This window comes from Lissotriton helveticus, chromosome 9, assembly GCF_964261635.1.
Source record: "Lissotriton helveticus chromosome 9, aLisHel1.1, whole genome shotgun sequence".
Taxonomy (NCBI): Eukaryota; Metazoa; Chordata; class Amphibia; order Caudata; family Salamandridae; genus Lissotriton; species Lissotriton helveticus.
The window spans coordinates 600,505,119-600,527,337 of record NC_136070.1 but is presented as its reverse complement, the minus strand read 5'-3'; the positions used below and the strand labels follow the sequence as shown (position 1 = coordinate 600,527,337).

Sequence of the window (22,219 nt, the reverse complement as noted above, 5' to 3'; positions counted from 1 at the left end):
TTGAACAGTTTATGAATGAGTACAGGGCAGCACCTGCACTGGACTTAGGGATGAAACTGATAGGCAATTTTGCAGCAATATTCACCATTACATTGCATAACATAAAAGGGAAGGCAGCTGCGTTAGCTATACGCCAACACTGGAGGTATTTCACTCCTGCATAACAGGAGCGTAATTACCAAAAATGAAACCCATGCTACTTTAGGCAGAGATAATTTGTGAGTCAGACCTGAGAAACCACAATGTAAGAGTAATTCTGAAAAGGATAACTAAGTAAGCACCCAACTCTTCAATGAAGAAGAAGTGGGATAATAAACAGAAAAATTGAAGTCAAACAAAGATCACGGGTAGGTCTATTCAACAGGAAGCCACTGAAAAAAGATATGATCTCAGAAACCGTGATAACATTGGGAAGCCTGACAGGTATTAGGATACTGATTATATGTTCCCCTCGTTCCTTTCAGGAGTCATCTGATACACGTTCCGCGAGAAGTGGGGGGGGGTAGAGCGCACATCAGAGCACGTGAAGCCGAAGAAGGAATCACAACCCTCGTCTGACTATATCATTAATAAAGAAAAAACAAAGAATAATTAACTTCAATTCAAAAAGAAAAAGGTAGCCGGAATTAAAATCAGGCATGCCCAAACTACTGAGGACTCTCCTTCTGAATGCAGAATTAGCTGCTGGACAGCGCGGCAGAAGTCACAATACCTCGCCGGAACCTGATGGATTATTTGGCGGCAGAAACTTAGAAACATCAAGGCTCTGTTTTGGGAGAACATGACGTATGGTGACAATATTTTTTTGGCTGCAAAAGGCTGACCACCTGAGTTTGTAATGGGATGCCTAAATGAGGAAACAGTAATTTTACCTGCTTTCTCTGACCAAGTCCCGGAATCAGCTAAACATTCTTGTGCCAAGGAGTGGGCGTTCGCACTAGCTCATGCACTCTACCTCAATCTTGTTGGGTGGGATGAGGAGTCACCTCATCATGAGATCGTAATCAAAATCGATTCCTCAACCACAGAGACAACAACCAATAAAGCATGAAGCGGCAAAACAAGTTAGGGAAATCCTAGAACAACGTGAATACCAACGTGTAATGGAAAATTGAATGAATAACCCCTTGTTTCCTATAATGAAACCAGACAATTCATACCATCTAGTATTAGACTACAGACATCCAAGAAAAGGAGTTACTTACCTGTAACTACAGCTCTCCAGTATTGGTATATTTCATAGATTGTAGAAAAACAGGAGAGAGAAAGGGATTTCCACTATGTGGAGGTGAATACTCCTAATCCCCTTAATGGTCAAATAAACAAACAAATGGAGACCATCACTTTGCACTTTTTTCACTATTTATAGATAACAATGGATCAATAATACCCATACATGTACCTTTTTAATATTGTCCAGTAGCTCTAGAATAAAATCTTTTTCAACTGAGTTATACTAGGACAATTTTTAATCAACTTTTTTCACTCTCAATCTCACTGTAGTCAGGTGTCACAGCACACCCGGACGGCATTTGGCTGTTCGGGTGGGACCCCAATGATGAAGCATGTCACCAACTAGGTTACTGAGGGAGGGGTCTTCTTAGAAAAGGACAATTTTCTTTTCTTGTGCTTCTTTTCTCTTCTCTCACTTTTCTGAGACCTCGACATGTCTTATGGTGGTACTCCTCCATTTGTTTGTTTATCTTTCATAGATTCACATGCTTGAATCATCCCAGTCGTCGTAGTGGGAGTCCCACGGTATACATATAAAAGCAGTAGATAGAACTACTATAGGCTACCATGCAATGAAGAGTCACTGCAATAGCCTATCCACTTTCTTTTGTAAAAAAGAACCAAACTTAATCGACAGACAATCAGGCGACGGCAACCTCAAGTGTGAAACTATAAACCTTGAGAAATAAGGGAAGCCTCTCGGGGAGGAGGGTGGGTCGCAGGTGAATCTATTAAAGATACCAATACTGGAGAACCGTAGTTACAGATAAGTAACTCATTGTCTTCTCCAGTATTGTATCTTACGTAGATTCACATGCTTGAAACAGAGTAGCTACAAGTTTCATAAACATGCATGTTTAACAATAGTGTAATATATAAATTTTCACCTTAGAGGATGATGGGTTATAACATACATGCCAATATAAAAACATCAATGAGATACTAAGCAGCACAATATTATACATATATATATATATATATATATATATATATATATATAATATATAAAAACAGATATATATATATATATATAAATAATATATAAAAACAGTACTCCGTCTCCAAACGTCCAATCTTGAAACACGGACCCAAGAAGTAAGTGCATATAGTTATTTATTTTCCATAGACACCATGCACCGACATGACGCGTTTCGGCCTCCCAAGAGGCCTTGATCACATGATGCTCACAGTGCAAGCCACCCTTTTAAAGTTCTAGTGCAAAAATATCACACGGTCAGTGACTCAAAGGATATGGAAGACATACTATTAGGGTCGCAATATAATGAATATGTACATTGCAATGGTTACCCATGTTGCGATTGTAAATATGGCGCAGGCAACAAAAGTTCATGATAGTCCCATATGGTGTGCAAATAGCAATTACAGTGCAAACAAACGCTTATCAGTGCAAGATTTAGTGCCAAACATAATAAACCCCAATGGGGAATATGGCATATATGCATTGAATAAATATAAGGTGCAGTAATGGCAAGCATCAATAGATAAGACCTTGTTGGAAAAAACATAGTTGTTAATAGTCCATCCCGGTCTAATAGTGCACATCAATGTTATGAGCGAAAAACGGCCTAAGCTAGAAAACAATCGAGTAACAGTAACCTGTGTTGTAAACAATAAAACAGCTGGTCAATTCATATGCAGCTTGTATGGAGATGCAATTATCACAGTGGTACCTTTGCCTGGTGCTTAAATGCATTATGTGCAAAAGAACGCAGTGTGGAAATTTAGCCTATAAAAACACATTAATTCATGGGTGCCCCTCAAAATGGGGATCATGTCACTAGAAGGACCTGTAATCTGTAATTATTATGTATGAGATTAATGTGTATGAAGGTTTTAGAGAGAATTTGTAAAAATCATTCCAATAATGATTTTTAAAAAAAAATCTATATATATATATATATACACACACACACACACACACACGCGCGCACGCACGCACACGCACACACACGCACACACACATATATAAGCTCCAAAGAAACCCTTTCCGATTAAGAAAGTATACCAGCACTCACGAGGTTGTCTTTACACAGCAGCAGTTTTATTCAAAGTGGCAGACGCGTTTCGGAAGTGCTCCTTTGTCAGGGTTTCACCGAGAGCACTGGGAGACACCATGTTTTTACGTCTTTATCGGAAAGGGTTTCTTTGGAGCTTGTATTTTGTGCAGAGCACCGCCTACAGAGTGACACGACTACCGGTGTATTTGGAGCGAGGAGTAACTGGCGGAGGCACCGCCTTGGATTGTGGACGGATTTATCGGGATTAACGCGAAGAAAGAAGTAATTGTTGGTGCAGCCGGTGAACCATCAACAAACCGGTTGTGTAGAAATACGCGCCGCAATTATCTGTTGATCTCAAGGTTTGGCAAGGGGTTGGCACAGCAGGAGGCTGGGTCAAGGAGTTGACTCAGGAGGAGCCCATGAGTGGGGCTCGCGCTAAACAGAAGATGAGTATGTTTAACGTGACGGAGCGCAGGGAGGCTGCAGAGGACATATTTAGAAAAAAGAAAACAGATACCACGAATGTGGAGCAACCTTAAACAAGCAATATTCCCAACTCTCTTGTGACACAATTCCCGAAATTAGAGACTCTATGAAAGAAAGATATGCAAGTGGTGGAAGGCCACTCATTACAAAATTTTATTGAGGTGGAAAGAGTTACAGGCATATGAGAACCCAGATACTTTGCTTCTAGAGGCATGGGCAGCTCACACAGCCCCATCATGTAAAGGACTGTTGGAGATATTGGTGCAATTTGCTTGGAGCGACAGAGAAAAAGCGCTCAAGGAAATCGAAGGCTTGGAGGAGGAGTTGTCTAAAAATACAGAGAAAACCCAGCAAGACACTCTAAGGGAGGCAATGAAAAAGCGTCTCTCACAGTATGAGATGAAGATCAAACAGCGCAAGCAAGAAAAGTTTGAGCGCGATGAAAAAGATTATGCAATGGGCAGAGTCTTAACTTTTGCCAAAAGATTTGAGCAATCGAGGAAAGAAATTTCGAATAAAAACAAGATGACGCCCATAGGGAAACCAGCTAGAGTGGAAATCTCAGAGTCCGATATCATGGAAAATGAGCAGTCAGAGGAGGAAGTGGTAGGACCATCAGGGAGACAACAGAAGACCCCTTTTCAGGAGGAGTTCAACATCATTTGCCAATCATGGCTGAGGGGGGGAGCAAGCCCCCAGAAGGAGAAGGGGCGGTCGGAAGAGGAAAAGACAGAAGCAATAAAACGCCACGAGTAACACGCAGCAAGAGGGGGGGGGGCAGATGGTAGGTGAGAACGGTCACCTGACCATAGACAACCTAACAACTATAGTCTTGACTGAAGTTGAGGAATCTGTGCTCAAACTGGGACTATCATTTTGCCCACATAATTGCCTGGAATACACCCAAACCAGGATTGATTTGTTCAAGTTAGTTTGCAAGCTTAAATTGCACAAGTACTTCAAACTTAAACCTACCTCCAAAGAAGCCAGACTTCTGAAATCACAGAGTAAAGGCACAAACTTATTAGCAGTGCATGATTTAACTACCCTAGAACTACTGGAAGAATTGCGCCACAAGGGGACGTTGGAAGATCTGCCTACTGCGACGACCCTGACACAGAGAACAAGGCGGGCAGAAGTGGAACAAGAAGCACCAGAGAGTAGCTTTAAACCACCTTCACAGTTCCTCCCACAGATGCCGTTAGACGCAATAGATACTTTTTTCGAAGCAGTGATCAAGGATTTAGTAAAACAGAGAGAAACCAGGGCCATCTAGAGGCAAGAACAATCTAACAAAACCCAGAGAACTGCAATAAAGAACTTGGAAAAGGATAACTCAGTAGTATAAAAGCCTTCAGATAAGGGAGGCAACATTGTTCTGCTGTCACGTGATTACTATGTGGAGGAAACGTTAAGACAATTAAGGAATCATGAGTGTTATGAATTGACAGCCAAAGAGGAATACCAGAACAGTATCCAACTAATGCACACAAATCAAAAGAGTCTTTATTTCGATGATGAATCATAAAAGACAACAATAAAATAAAAGAAAGTAAAAAAAATTTACAAGATTAAAGAACCAATAATCAACCATGTGATATAATTAATTACATAATCCAATTTAGGGAATCAAATAAGGGCTTTGTAGCAAATCAACTACCCGACCCACAGGATTAAAAATACAATTTAAAATCAATTAAATATAGTGTATTATACATTTGAGCTTTAATTATACACATTAAGAATAAAGTTAAAATTATTTTAAAAAAAGGACTACAGATAGAATATGTATACAGTAGAGAGCTAAAATAATCAACTTGAACATGTTTTACGCATACGGATTCTCCATGTCCAATGTAAAAACTTAGCTACTGCAATAACCACAGACTGGGTGGTGTTAGTTTTAAGAATCCTTAATGCCTCACAGCCTGTCTGGAGACCCAACTGTAAGCAAATAGGTTTCAACCAGATCCGTCTAGGAACTTTGTACTCAAGGCAGATAAATAGAATGCACCCAGTGCTCTCCTTTTGAGTAGGACAGAAAGGACAAGTAGGGACAAGTCCTTCTCTCCACTTAGAAGCGAAGGAATTAGTTGGTAGAGTTCCCACCCTAAATTGATGGTATCTCTTTCTGGCCTCCGGAACAGTAATATAATCCCAGTATCCCTCATGAGCAGGTGAGTGTTTAAGTTCCAAGAAATCCGCAGTCAATGACGGACCAATTGTTGAGCCAAATCCCTTCATTGAGACCAGGCTCCAATAAAGTTCTCTTAAAATTTTTCTAGGGAGGAAGGTGTTAACTGTAGCATTCTCCCATAAACTAATTAAGCCCATAGCAAAATAGATAGACTTTACCTCCCGCAGCCAGGGGATTTTATGAGCCTTATCAGCATTTCTAACATCTAGAAAGGCCCGGGCATACTGAGAGAGATCTAGGGTAACCCACAATCTCCTCCAGTACGCCACTGGTCTATAGCGGGCCTTATCCTCCAGGCGCTGGGAGCCTAAATCATAAAAAAGGGGAATCAGCGGGGTCGATGCTGGAAGGCCCGTGACCCCTCGTAAAAACTTGTTTTGGGCCCTAGTCAAGTGATCAAGATTGCTGAAACCCCACAATTCCGCCCATTATAAAACTGCTGCGGCTATTTTAGCATCATACATTTTCAGTACAGGCGATATTGGCCTTGTGTGAGAAAGAAATAATTCTCTAATTAGAGCTCCTGTTAGCTGGGCGTGCTTGTAACCAACTGCGTGATGTGTGGTTTCCAATCTAATTTAGATGCGAGGGTAATGCCTAGGTACGAAAAAACCTGAGTCTGTTCTAATCTGACCCCATTCATTGCCACATTACCTCTGACATATTTAGACTTGTGAAGCACCATAAACTTGGTCTTGCTAACATTTACTACAAGTCCGTGATCCTTGCAAAAGACCTCAAACACATCAATGGCTTTTTGAAGGCCCTGCTGGGTTTTAGAAATCAATAGGGTGTCGTCTGCAAACATCAACAGGGGGATCAGCTTGCCATCCAACTTAGGGGCATCGGTTGGTTGGTGCATAAAATAGCTGATCACCCTGTTGATGTTTAGTGAAAAGAGGGTCGGGGCCAGTACGCACCCTTGGCGTACTCCCCTCGCTATGGGGAATTTATCTGTAACATTCCCCAGTTGGTTCCATCTGATTTGGGCAAAATTGTCCTCATGTAATTTCTGAAGGAAGGACAAGATGCTAAGTGGCATGCCCTGCTCTGTAAAAACTGCCCACATTTTTGCTCGAGGCACCAAATCAAACGCCGATTTAAGGTCGACGAACGCCGCGAAAAGCATACCACCCCCAAGGACTACCACCCGCCAATAAATTAAAAGAAATCTAAAAACTTGGTCACAATATAAAAGAAATGGCATGATAAATCCATGATAGATCTGGATGAATATTTATTTCTAAGAACTATAAACCCTATCCTACCGACTTTTTTATCACTTACCCAAAGTGCACAAGGATAAACCGAGACCGCCTGGGAGGCTGATAGTCTCATCTTTGGGGAGTTTAACAGAGAACCTTTCTAGATTTATTGATTATTTTCTGTTCGAGTCAGTTATACAGCGAAAGTCCTACATCAAGGACACATCAATCAAATTGAAGGTATAGAGAGGGATCCAACATATAGTTTGATTGTGCTCGAAAAACCAGTCTTTATACCTGCATTAACCATTCGCTGGGATTCACTGCTGTCGAGTACTTCCTACAGAAGAGACCATTGAAATTTGCAGCACATAACAGCATGCTATTGGAGCGAATTGAATTTTTTTCTATTTCATAACATCTTTCTCTTCCAGGGAGATCTGTATAGACAAATATCGGGGACCGCTATTGCCCCCAGCTATGCGAATTTATTCGTTAGCTGGTGGGAGGAGCAGGTGGCCTGGGCCACTGATAATGAAAACTTCACAAGGGATGTAGTCACCTGGCATCGATGCATCGATACATCGATGACTTGTTCATAATATGGAAGGGTCCTTTGCAAAAGGCGGAAGAGTATATAGAGATTATGAATAGAAATGATGTCAACCTGCAATTCTCTGGGGAGATCAGCTCAGTGGCAGTGAGCTATCTGGACCTGAGAGTTGAAATTCAGGATGATAACTTGACCACAGCTCTGTTCAGAAAGCCTACAGCAGGGAATAGTAAGCTACATGGGTCAAGCAACCTCCCCAAGAAACTGAAGAACAGCATACCCTATGGGGAGTTTCTTAGATTGAAACGAAACTGCTCTAGGGAGTGCGATTTTGACAAGGCAGCGAAGGAAAGCCGTAGACGATTTTTAGCAAGAGGATATGGTAAGGGACTTTTGGAAAGTACTCTGAGAAGAGTTGAGCTTCTATCTAGAGAAGATCTGCTCAAGCAAAAGACTAAACAGCCAAATGCCAACGAAGGGAAATTTCGACTGAGAACCACTTTCTCAGAGGATGCTGACACCCTGAGAAAGATTATGAAGAAAAACTAGCATGTACTAAAAACAGATGCTATTATTGGCGATGATATCCAAAACATCGCCATTAATTACCTTTAGGAAAGCACGCTTACTGAAGGACCATTTAGTGCATAGTCATCTGGATGTCGCTCCATCGAGACAGGGAACTCTGAATGAAATGAGGGGATTTTATCCCTGTGGTAGATGCACAGCGTGTGCCTTTAGCAAAAGGGTGTTGTCATATGAGATTAAAGGACTTCAATCTGGTAAAAGGATTGAGAAGTTCATGACATGCCAGACTACACATACCGTTTACTGCCTTAAGTGCCCATGCGGGCTACGATATATAGGAAGTACTATACATTGTGTAAAAATCAGGATTTTGGAGCACATGTGTGCTATAACAAAGAAGGATTTTAATTATCCAGTGGCACGGCATTTTTTTTTAAACACAAAAGCAACAGAGATCTCCTACAACTTTTTAGTATTGACTGTGTACCAGTACAGAATAGAGGAGGGGATAGAGTGTTGAAACTGAGAAGATTAGAGTCACGCTATATCATCGACCTCCAAACGAAAAGCCCCAATGGGTTAAACAGTGGAGAAGAGTTGACCGTACATCTAGGGACCTAGATAAGGTATAGGTAGAAATTTGCATGGTTTACAGGTTAGGAAGGACGATCAGTCCATTAAATGAGAAGAGTTTTTAATGAGAGTAGTTTTCTTGCACTAAAATTGTCCATTGTAACTTGGGCCGATACACGGCAAGATTGAGCATAGAGGGGACTATGGCAACCTGAGAGAGCAGGTTGCCATTTGCAAATCCAAAGTGAGATGAAGAGACACGGTTGTGTTGTACATATGACAATGATAACTGCCATTGTGAAAATGTGAAATTCTGCCACTGTTTTAATTCAAAAACGAGCATGAGGTAATTGTGTAAATACACACTGTTGGGGACGAACGGTATTGGCTTTGTTATGCGCGATATGCGAAAATGTTTGGCATTCTGTTCCGTTCATAATGAAAATCCTTTTGTGTCAATCGGAGAAGGTGGAAATTGACATACATGCTATAAGGGTGTGTTCAATTATACAGAATGCCCAGTATTTGTATTTCAAGTGTATAAACCGTGATGTTTAAACATTGTAAGATGGCGCCCATGATTTGTGTGCTTGTGTCCCTCATTTGTTTCAATGTCAAACACAAAGACGTAAAAACATAGTGTCTCCCAGTGCTCTCGGTAAAACACTGACGAAGGAGCACTTCCGAAACGCGTCTGCCACTTTGAATAAAACTGCTGCTGTGTAACGACAACCCCGTGAGTGCTGGTATCCTTTCTTAAATCGGAAAGGGTTTCTTTGAAGCTTGTATTTTGTGCGAAGCACCGCCGCACCCGCCTACAGAATGACCTGCCTACCGGTGTACTTGGAGCAAGATATATACATCTATATATAAAAATTGTATATCATATAAGAAAAAATACCTCTAATAATAGAGGCTTACCTCATTGAAATAAATGACGCATGGCTGCCTGTCCCACTGCTGCTTCGCTATAAGTTGCCATGTCCAGGCAATAGTGCCGCATGAAGGTATGAGCATTCTTCCATGTAGAAGCACGGCACATCTTGTCTAGTGGAACTCCAGCGAAAGGAGCAGCAGCAGAAGATACTGCTCTTGTGGAATGCGCCTTGGTCTTAGTTGTAAGAGGTTGACCCGCCTTATATGACACAATTGGATAGTAGCAGTGATCCATCGTGCAACAGTTCTTTTTGTAACAGCAGAACCTAGTTTTACAGGTTCATAAGATACTACAAGTTGATCCGTTCTGCACAGTTGTTATGTCCTTTGCAAATAAAACTTAAGACATCTTTTTACATTTAAAGAGTGAAGAGATTTCTCCGCCGGAGAGGAAGAATGCGGAAAAAAAGTGTGCAGAATTACAGGCTCATTAAGGGGAAACTGGAATGGCACCTTTGGTATAAACTTAGGATTTGTTTGGAGCATCACATAGTCCTCTGTGAAACGTACGTAAGACTCTTTAATGGTGAAGGCTTGACTTTCACTTACTCTTCTGGCAGATGTAAGCGGGAGAAGCAAAGCCACTTTCCATGTGAGAAACTGGAGCTCTATTTTGTGGATTGGCTCAAGAGGTGGTTTCATTAACTTTGAGAGGACCACAATAAGGCGCCATTCTGGTGGAATAGGCCTAATAGGGGGAAAAGTCCTGAAAAGGCCCTTCTTGAACTGTTTGATGATGCGAGCAGAGCAGAGAGAAGAGGCGTCAGACGTCAGTCTATATCGGAAGAGGGACGCGAGGTGGACCCTTATTAAAGAATACGCCAGACCTGATCCTGGCAGAGACAAGAGATAAGGCAAGATTTGTTCTGGGGGAGAGTGAAGAGAGTGAGTGTCATTGCAAAGGCACCAAGAACAAAAACGTTTCCATTTCAGTGTTTATGTTATAGTAGTAGACTCATCTCTTGCCCTGGCAATATATCTCTACAATCCCGAGGGATAAATAAATCCTTGAACTAATTGAACTCAGGTTTCCAGGCATGCAATTGAAGAGAAGCTGGGTGCGGATGCATGATCTGTTCTTTGTTCATCGTTAGTAGGGTGGCTGACAAAGGAAGGCGGTAAGGTTTGGATTGCGACAGCAGGAGTAGCTCCGTGAACCAGTGCGGACGTGGCCAACGTGGAGCAATGAGGATGAGTTGGCACAGTCCACGTTTCATTTTCATTAGCACCCTGGAGATTAGGGGATATGGGGGAAAAACATACGCAAATATTCCTGACCATCTAATTGAAAACACATTCCCCCATGACCCTGTCTGAGGTTCCCTGCTGGCAAAGAACCGGCATTTCTGGTTCCCTTGAGACGCAAATAGGTCCAAGTTGGGTGTTCCCCATTTCTAGACGATGTGGTTGAGAACCAGTTGGTTGATTTCCACCTTGTGATTTGATTGACTTGACCTGCTCAAGGTGTCTGCTAGGTGTTTTTTTTTCCTGAGAGATGCTCCACGTTGATAATTATCAGAGATCTTGTTCCTCCCTGCTTGTTTAGATAATGCATGTAGGTGGTGTTGTCTGTGCGTATGAGAACTGAGGATGTTCCTATCCTTGGAAGGAATGACTGGAGGGCTAGAAAAATTGCCCGTAGTTCCAAACAACTGATATGCATTTTGGGGAGAGAGACTCCATTTGCTGCTTATTTGGAGGTCTTGCAGATGTGCTCTTCAGCCTTCCAAAGATGCATCTGTTGTCAGACCGAACTCTGGAAGTGGAGAAAGGAATGACAGTCCCAGAGAGAGATTATCTGGAGATGGCCACCAAAGAAGTGCATCCTTCATGATCAGAGTTATCTGAATTATGTTGTTGAATGATCCTGTTATTTGAAGCCATTGGGCGTCCAACTGCTCTTGAAATGGTACCATGAGAATGGCAGAAGACATCATCCCAAGAAAGGATTTGAGGAGATGGACAGAAGCGCACTTCCTTTTGTAGAGATCATGAGCAAGAGAAAGGATGTCATCCAGTCTCTCGATTACCTTGTTTTGGAGAGTGTCTAGTGTTGTTCCTAGTTACCTGATGAGCAGGAGCAATAATGGATTTTCGTAAATTGACGGCCAACCGTAGAGAGTGGAAGAGTTGGAGGCAGAATGAGATGTCTTCTGAAGCCTGAAGTAGACAAGGGGCTTTCACCAGCCAATCGTCGAGGTATGGGAAGATCTGTAGGCCGTTCAGCCGCAGGAATGCTGCCACGGGAGCAGGGCACTTGATGAAAACCTGTGGAGTTGAGCGAAGGCCGAAGGGAAGGACCTTGAATTGATAATGCAAGCCTGCCACAGAGAAACATGGACATTTTCAATGTTTGAGGTGGATAGGGATATGGAAATAAGAGTCTGCCAAATCTAGGCTTCCTAAAAAATAACCATGCGAAATGATTTCTTCAGAAGGTATTAGTTGAGCTTCCTGAGTTGTAAAATGGGACGCCATTCCACCAATTTCTTCTTTTTTATCAGGAAAAAGCAAGAGTAGAAACCTTTTCCTCTCTGACAGCATGGAACACATTCAATTGCTACTTTTTGAAGCATTAAGCATCCTTCTTTAACAATTGAAGATGGGGTGGTGTTGATTTCTGAGGCAAGTGATGAGGTGGCGTTGTGGTAGACTCTAGGGTATGGCCATACCTTATTATATCGAGGATCCATTTGTCTGATGTTATTTTTAGCCACTGATGTAGGTAATGAGAGATTGGGGTTTTCTTCCGTGCAAAAGACAAGGGAAGAGCGGCAGGTGGCAAAGCGTTGTCACTGTTTCCGGCCCGAATCTCTGGGCTGAGTCTGTTGCTTTCTTCTAGGCTGTCTGGAGTAGGCAGCCTGTGCTGGCGCACAGTATTGTTGCTGCTGTTGGTAGTAAGGCCGGTAAGAGATGTAAGTTTGAGTCTGGTAACTTTGGTAACCACCTCGAAAATAATTATTTTCTCTGCCATGTGCTCCACGAAAGGGGGTCTTTCTATATTGAAGCATTCTCAGAGCCATAGCTGTGTCTGTGTCTGTTTTGATGGTCTGCAAAGCGTCATCAATATGCTTGCCAAAGAGCGTTTCACCATCAAACGGCATATCCAAGATTTTGCTTTGCACCGCAGGGCGGAACATAGTTGCTTACAGCCAACCCTGGCGTCTTAGGACAGCAGCTCCAGCAAGCTGACAAAAAGCTAAGGAAGCAATATCCATAGAAGCATCAATAATTTCAAATGCAGATCTTTCCCCTTCAAGCAGGATTTTCTTTGTTTCCATCCTCTTATCCTCTGGAAGGAGATCTAAGAAATGAGCAATGTCCGACCACATTTGTCGATCATACCTGGCTAAAATCCCTAAAGTGTTGGCAGCACGAACAGTTGCACCTGATGTGGTTGTAAATCTTTTCCCAATGGTATCGAAGCGCCTCCCTTCTCTCTCAGGTGGAGCAGTAATGGGTGCTTGAGGGTTCCTTGATCTCTGTTGAGCGGCCTGCAAGATAAGGGAGTCAGGCTTAGGATGTCCTACTACATAAGCTGGAGCATCCTCCGGAGCTTTATACTTTTTGTCGATCCTGGGTTAAGACAGGGATAACTGTCGCCGGTGTCCTCATTACCTTTAAGCCTTCTTCCCATATGTGGTCTATCTACAATGGGTATAGACCTAACAGATTTTCGAGATAGGTCTTTAAAATCATGGAGAAAGCAGTCTGATTGCTTTACCATCAAAGACAGCTGGGAACACAATGCTGCACTTTCTATTAAGGCATGAAAGCCGCCGATATTCTCTGGTGGAGACTCTACGGTTTTCGGAGAGGGAGACGCCGGTGTTGATATGACAGTCATCCCATTCATCTCCTGTTTGTCCTTCCTTTTGAGGTTGATTGTCCTCACTTTCTCCTTCACCAGAAGTATCCTGATGATGTTGAGGCCCACCAGTATCTCCCGCAGGGGAGGACACAGATAAAGGTACAGATGTATGAGGTGGAGAAGCAGCAGGCGGCGGTGACTGCGGAGGTGGAGGACCAGGCGCTCAAGGAAAGCGTGTACAATAGTCCTGTAATAAATCCTGAAGGTCTCGTACCAAAGCAACAGGAAGGTGGACCGTAGGTTCAGTAACTGGTTCCATGTACTGATTTTTTGCATGAGGAGGGTGATATTCTTGTTGAGAGTATCCCTCATATTCGTAGTCATCTTCCTCCGGATATTTGACGTGTAATTGAGAAGGACTATCAGGAGGCCCAAACATCCCATTGTCATCAGATTCCTCCAAGAATGTTGAAGGAGGTAAAGGTGATACTATTGCTAGATTCTGCAGAAATTGCCTTGTCGCCGGTGTCGTCGACAAGAACGGTGTCGACGGATAATAATAATAATATGTCCATTTATAAAGCGCCGTGGTTACACAAATGCATGTGTGTCCCCGCGCTGCAGTAAAATCAGCCAGTAACCTCGAACCAGACAGAGTCTAATACAACCTAAGGAAAAAGAAGTGTTTTCAGTTTTTTCCTATAGCACCTCTCTTGGCTCTCCATCCGGAGCTCCACCGGAAGGGCATTCCACTGTTTGGCTGCCAACAGTCTGAATGACCGGCCACCCATCCTGGCCCTTTTTATCGCTGGTACACATACCAAACTGCCCCCCCCCCAATCTCAGCTGACGTGAAGGAATATATGGGGACACGAGTTCTGCTAGGTACGCCGGGGCCCTACCCTGCAGGATTCGATGGCAAACGCACAGCGCTTTAAAGGCAACTCTTTCTTTAATTGGTAGCCAGTGAAGCGTCGCCCGAGCTGCCCTGGCAGATGATCTTTTCGGGCGTCTCCAATGAGACGGGCGGCAGCATTCTGCACTCCCTGTAGGCGCTGCACGCATCTCGCAGGTGCACCTAGATACAAGATGTTTCCATAATCCAGGCGGGATGTCACCAGCGCATGCACCAGTTTCTTCCTAGCTGCCACGGGTAGAAGATCAAGGGTTTTACGCAGGACCTTCAGAATTCCAAAGCATGAACCTGCCACCCGCCTGGTTTGATAGTCAAAAGACGGGTTAGGATCTAACCAAACTCCCAGGTTCTTTGCCCGTGCACATGGTGTAGGTGTCGCCCCCAGCTCCTGAGGCCACCATGCCGATGACTACACAGTCGGGGCCCGCCCCACCACCAGTACCTCCGTCTTGTCGCCATTCAGCCTCAAGCAGTTATCCAGGCAGCAAGTTCTTGCATACATGTTTTGAAGCTGAGGGCGGCCGACTCCGGCATCTGGGTTAGGGCGACCACCAGCTGCGCATCGTCCGCATAAGATACGACCCTGACCCCAAACCTCTCTGCAATCTCTGCCACAGGGGCAACATAGATATTAAACAGGGTAGGGCTCAGGGTCGATTCCTGCGGCACTCCTTGGCTCAGCTTGATGACCCGGGAGTAATGTTGATGGACACTTACGACTAGGCGTGGGATATAGCGTTGTCAGCTTTGTCAACGGTAGCGGCGCCTGCGTCGTCAACGAGGACATGATAGGACAGGATGAAGCAGTCGTCAATGAGATTGTCGTCAACAGGGTCGTCGACTGAACCACTGTCGTCGACGAGGACGCCGATGAAAAAGTTGTAGTCGTCGTCATCGTCAGAGTTGCCTTCGACGATGAGGTCGTCAGTGGTGGAGCAATCGTCGTCACTGGAAGCGTCGTCGACGGGACTATCGCCGAGTCCGTCGCCGATGTAGATTTTTTTTGACAATGAGGAAGGAGGAACTTGCTTAGAAGATGGTTTTTGCGTTGACGGTGATCAAGAAGTTAACGCCGTTGGTGATACAAGCTTTTTTGTGACAGAGATTATAATTGATTGGATAGAAGAATATTTACCTTTCTTATGGCTTTTTTCCTCAGTAGGAAATGGAAGCTTTCCTTTTTGTGAGGTGCCTTCCTCTTCCTGACTAGACCTTTTTGAAGTCTTCTTCTTGGAAACTTTAGGCGATTCAAGAGATCTCTCTCTCCTTTTGGATGTTTCCTTAGAAGTCTGTGAGGTAGATGTCTCCTCATCCTCAGAGACAACATGGAAAATCTGAGGAACCTAGCCTCCCTTGAGATTGTTCTAGAAGGTGCAATTGCCTGATTGGCTGTTGATTAAGTTTGGTTCTTTTTTTTACAAAAGAAAGTGGATAGGCAATTGCAGTGACTCTTCATTGCATGGTAGCCTATAGTAGTTCTAGCTACTGCTTTTATATGTATACTGCGGAACTCCCACTATGACGACGGGGATGATTCAAGCATGATTGACAGCATTTTCAGTGCTAGGCTCACAGCGGCAATTTTGTCGTTTGCCTCAAGGATATAAGAATAGCCCTTGGCTGTTTTCAATCAGTTACTTCAAAATGTTGATGAGGAGACATTGTCCTATGTGGATATCAATCTAACGGATGATAAATGAATGGAACACTTGGACAGAGTAAACCGCATAATTCTAAGGTTTGCTCACCTGGGCTACAAATTTAATTTAAAAAAATCAAAAATTGCCCCGCTATATGTCCTATTTTTGTGATACGAATTGTTTAGTGAAGGCAAAAGACTGGCAACCCATTTTTTTTTAGAAAAATGTGCGTTGCGCCAACCTCGGACTCTGAAAAGACTACAATCCATTTTAGGATTTTGTAATTCTGGCAGAACATACATTTTGGATTACGCAGAAAGGGTAAACCCATTCTATGACTTATTAAGACTAGACTTTTCAAGTAAAATTGGGCACAGGAACACAAACAAATTACGTTTCATAGAAGCTGACATGATAGGTTGCAAACGTAAACACAACCAACCTGGTGATCCGTGTATTTGCTTGAGCTATTTACTCTTTTGGTGTTCCTAATCACTTTTGTCTGCTTCTGTCTCCTGAATATCGCAGCACATGTATTTTATACAAGAATAACCTTGGTTCAATAAATATACTGAAACGTTGCATTATGTATTCTCGGTTTACTTCTCTGAGAACAAGAGTACACAAGTGACTGAGCGAAAAAGTTCCAGATCTGTTACCGCGATCACCGAGGGGTCCGGGCCTTCATGTTCAGTGGTTGCCAAAAACCATTAGCTCCTTGTTTGAGTTAGAGGGGGCTTATGGTGGCACTTTGAGCTAGCTGGCCTCCAGGACGACATATAATACGGGGTGCGTAGAATCAGTCTAAGCACATCACCCAAAGTTTATGTTGTCCACAAACGTGCAGATCCTACAGATTAGTGGGATCTATACAACACTCCAGCATTCTTATTCACCTTCACATCTGGCTCCGTGTCTCTGGCTTCAGTCCCCATTGCTACATTTAACCCTCCCAATATTATTCCAGGGGTGCCTATAGGGGGAATAACTCCAAGGGCAGGAATTGAGGCAGTGCAGCAAAGGGAGCTGGCCCCTGCTAAGCAGTGACTCCCTCTCCCTTCCCTCGATCACACAACACCTGTCGGGTGACGCCTGCAGGGGTTCCTCGCACAATGGCAAAACATCACTTCAGCCCAATGGGTTCTGCCAATTGTAGAAGAGGGTACTGAGTTGAACTCACTGTTCCAAAACCAAACAACCACACCACCACACTCCCTCTCCACAGAACACCAGCACCTCGGACAAGAGGTAGAAGACGCGCTCTTACTCCCTGAGGCCATAGAGCCTGTGCCACTATACTAATATGCATAGGGATGTAAACCCAGTACGTTCTCATCCACATGAAAGATGGGTCCCTTGGGCCCATGTTCTACCTCTTGCAACTCAGCAAGTACTCCTTGTCGGAGCATTCCACATGGTCACGCTCCAGGACCTGATTCCACTGGTGTAGCAAGGCGACTTCATGACTGCACTCGACTTGAAGGACTTTTATTTCCGCATCATGATCCACCATGCATACTGCCAGTGCCTCAGGTTGGTGGTAAGTGGAAAGCACTTTCAATTCAAAGTTCTGCTCTTCGGGGGCAGCACAGCTCCCAGAGTCTTTGGTAAACGCCTTGCAGTGGTAGTCGCTCATCTCTGGAGGAGCAGCATTTACGTTTTTCTGTACCTTGATGACTGGTTGACGGAGTGCTGGCAGAGAGCAGTGATTGACCAACACCCAGATCACCTTCAATTTCCATGATTTCGGTTTCACCATCAAAATGGGCAAGTCCTACCACCAACCCCTTCAGATACAGCCCTTCCTCGGGGTAATGCTAAACACAGTCACTGGGAAACTTTATCCCAGCCCTTCATGGTACCAAGTCTTCCAAATTCTGCTGCCTCTTTTTCAGCCACACTGTCAGCTAACAGTCAGAACGGTAGTGCGTCTCCTGGGCATGAAGGCCTCCGGCATCACCATCATGCCCCACGCTCGACTACAAAAGTCTGCTGCAAGAGTGCCCAGGACAATGGTCACAAGTGGACAGTCGCTAGGAGGATCTAGTATTGGTCTGGGCCACCACCCATCTGTAGCGGTGGAACATTCACAAATTGTTGCAGGGCAGGCACTTTCTAGACCAGGTCTCGCAGTTGGTCACAACCATGAACGCGCCTCTCATGGTTTGGGGAGCACATTTGCAGGGCAGGACTGTTCAGGGCCTGTGGACACCCCATCAACATCAACTATCTGTAATTATTGGCAGTCCAACTGGCTCTGAAATCTTTCTTCTGCCATGTACATCACAAAACAGGCCTGGTCAAAACAGACAATCTGACTGCCACATGTTACCTTCGGAAACAAGGGAGAAAACACTCTCCCCAGCTCTAGAAATCAGCGCAGAGCCTATGACAGTGGCGATCCACAACAGAGTACATGTGCTAGCGGCATACCTTCCAGATGCGGACAACAACTTGCCGATCTGCTCAGCAGGATGCGGCAACAAGTCAACATGTGGTAACTCTACCCCCATGCCCTGCTCCCATACTTCCAACATTGCGGGTTTACCGACAGACCTGTTCGCAACCATCGAAAACGCCAAATGCCCAGGCTTCGCCTCCAGGTTTCCCCACCCTCAGTCCATGTGCATGGATTAATTGGTCAAGGATTTTTGCCTATGCTCCTCCGCCTCTCCCACTTCTTCCGTACATGGTCTGGAGGCTACTGCAGACCTCCCTTACTTCATCCTGGTGGCTCCCACATAGGCTAGGCAACTGTGGTTCCCAACCCTACTTGAGTTGTCGCTAGTCACTAAACCGAAGCACTCCAACAGTCCAGATCTTCTCACTCAACACCAGGGCACAGTCAGACACCCCAACCCCAGATAGCTCATACTAGCAATCTGGCTTCTGAAGTTCTATAGTTGGTTATCTCACCATCTGCTGAGTGTATGTACATTCTCAAAGAGGCTCGGCCATCCCACTACTCGGACCTGGTATGCAGCAAAGTGGAAGAGGTTCATCCACTAATGCCTACTTAAACATATTGATCTGCTCAAGACAGCAGTGCAAAACATCGTCTGTTACCCGTTTCACTTGCAACGCTCAGGCCTGGCTTACACTTCCATTTGTTTACATTTAGCTGGGGTGGCAACATAACTACAGAACAGGTAACACTTGTCACATTCAGAGTACCCATCATTAAAGACTTTATGGAAGGACCTAAGAGGATATACCCACCCCCCCATCCTGGATCCTTGATGTAATCCTGACTAGGCTCATGGGACCCCCCACTTTAAGCCCCCTCATGCTTGCCGTCTCCAATTTTTGGCTTGGAAAGTAGTGTTTTAAGTTGCGATCACTTCCCCCAGACATGTGAATGAGATCCAAGCTCTCATGCTGGAAGAACCAATTTTTAAGATTCATGCAGACAGGATAGCCCTTAGTTCCTGACCAAGGTGGTCTCTCCTTTCCACCTCAGTCAGACAATTGATCGCCTGGTGTTCTTCCCACACCCGTACTCGGTAGCAGTGAAAGCACTTCACACACTAGACATAAACACGGCCCTAATGTCCTACACTGATAAGACAAAATAATTTTGTAAAACTCAGCATTTATTTGTTGCCTACACTAACCTGCAAAAAGGCAGTGCCATTTTGAAAGCAGGGGTAGCTCACTGGCTAGTCAAAGTGCATTCAAGCCTGTAACACCAAGGCCAAAAGGCAGCTCGATTCGTCACCTGGGCCACATTCTACATGCAAGAGAGTAGCCTCCATGGCCTTTCTGGTTCACTTCCCAATAGCCAACATCTGTAAGGAAGCTACCCGGTCCACACCACACACATTCACCATACACTGTGTGGATGTCCTAACACATCAATAAGTTCAAGTGGGTGAAGTTGTACCACATACACTTTTTCAATCCTCTGCAACATCCTCTGGCTAGTTCCCGCACAGGGGAGAACAGCTTTATGGTCTATGCAAAGCATGTGTATCTACAGCTACACACACCACAAACGGAAAATGTTACTTACCCTGTAATCATCTGTTCATGGCATGTAGTGCGGCAGATTCACAGGTGCCCACCTTTCTACCTCGAAGCCTTTAGCTGTTACAGATGCTTTCCTTTACTTTTCTACTTTCCTTGCATGGTCATTCTCCGTCACTTTATGCTCCAACTCAAACTTCTCCCACTGCGGAAGAAAACAATCTAACAATGGAGCTAATGACCATGAGCATTACCAGTCATAGGAGGAGTCACTATTCCTAGTGATTCGAAATAATTATTTGAAGAAAAACAAGTTGTGCACGTCAGAATCAAACACTATTCGGCAGGAGTATGCAGAGCATGTGAATCTACAGTGCCACATGCAACAAACCGATGCTTACAGGAGAAGTAACATTTTCCTTACAAGGATGAGCATTTCTAGCAACCTAAAGCTTTGCAGCCACTTGGATGTTTGTTCCTTTCGATAGATGATTTAGAGGTAAGACGCTGATTTTGTCATAGTTCTTCTGATAGTACCAAAGTGGGCCATCTCATGGTCTCCCAATTGTCAAAATATATATGCTATGGTAGTAAAAGATTATTTTTTGCTCACCTGAACCAGAGTCTTCCAAACATTCTCTCTGATGATTGCCATTAGGTGGCACAAACTCTTCAAATTGTGTGATAAGGATAGATTCCATAGTATCTAGAGTAAAAAAAAGAGAAGCATAAGATTCTCATAAAGCAATGTAATTTGTGGATGTTTCCTAAAATACATTTATTAACACCCTACTACAGTTGTACACCCTAGAGAAAATAAAATATGACAGAGAAAGGCTTCACTGTTTCTTAGGATGGAAATTTCCTCTTCATGGTACACTGCCGAGTTCCCCTACCTAGAGTGCTGAACTGAGAGTATTTGGTAACCTGGTTTTTGATTTTGGCTTCAGCCTCACACTAATCTAGTATATGCATGAGGGTTATAGCTGTCCTTTGACATTAGTGAGTTCCAGGGACTGCAGGAGCACACAGGAAGGTCCCCATTTTGTTGAACAGTGGACTACTGTCCCTGTCATGGGTTTGCATGGAGAGGGGCAGTGGCAGCATACAATGCTTTATGAATCAGACATTGTGGCCAGACCTTTTTATCTGGGTCACATGAGTGGAGACATAATGTCCCCATGAGTAAAATGTCACCTCTATGTGCCAATGCAGGTCCTAGTGTTAACACTCCAGTGCAGGTTATTCAAGTTCACATACGTGTAGTCATTGTTTGAGAATGGATCACAGTATTTAAGGCCATGTGCACAAGATAAAGGTGAAGTTGTTTTCCCAGACATTTCTTAAACTGGAGTGAGGTAACCTAGACTTAAGTTGTGAAACAGGTGGCTGGGCTCTCTTTTTCAATCAGATTGCATCCTTTAGCTGCGAGGGGCTGCTGATTCCTTAGCTCTGCCATTTGGTAGATAGTGGGGATGAGGGGTGAGACTGCAGACTCCGGTATTCAGAGTATGAAGTCTCCTTTAGAAGAGGCCAGGCTTTTGTTGCTTTCCTGAAAGAGCTGTGGAGCAATTTGTTAACAGAAGATCTCATTGCTCCACAATTCCTCCACCAATGCAGAGAGGTTCTCAGGTTTGAAGTACCAACACATGATAATTTTACAGATAGTTTTGCCTTCCTGTTACATTCCTATTTACCAGATCTCTTAGACACCATATCCCATTCCTGCTCACTGAGTTCTGTTATATGTTATATAGGGATTTGTATCGTGCTCAAATACTTTAGAGTGTCCTGGCGCGTGCGCAGACTGTGGGAGAGCGGGCATAAAATTACAGAACCATTTTGAAGAGATATGTTTTTAGAGTTTTTTTAAAACGATCGAAGTCCTGTGTATGCTGTAACTCCACAGGAAGGGCGTTCCAGGCAGCGGCTGCTTTCACAGAGATGGACTGGCCACCTAACCACGCACTACGAAACCGTGGGCTGACCAGCCGGCACTGAGTGGCCGATCGTAGAAGTCGGTTCGGGGTATACAGGACAAAACGTCTCCTAAGATACGCTGGCCCTTGACCATGAATGGCCCTGTGAGATAGAATAAGGGCCTTAAATTGCACCCGCTGGGCCACTGGTAGCCAATGTAGATCACACAAATGT

General features: G+C 44.1%; 1 protein-coding gene across 2 annotated transcripts in view; it reads right to left on the bottom strand.

Moving 5' to 3' along the window:
- LOC144781655 (uncharacterized) overlaps positions 1-22,219 on the bottom strand; it is a 196,511-nt gene that overhangs the window by 13,544 nt on the left and 160,748 nt on the right. For both annotated transcript variants that reach the window (XM_078660620.1, XM_078660621.1), the window contains exon 9: positions 20,679-20,771. In XM_078660620.1, the coding sequence (XP_078516746.1) occupies positions 20,679-20,771 (93 nt within the window). The remainder of the gene's footprint in view (positions 1-20,678; positions 20,772-22,219) is intronic.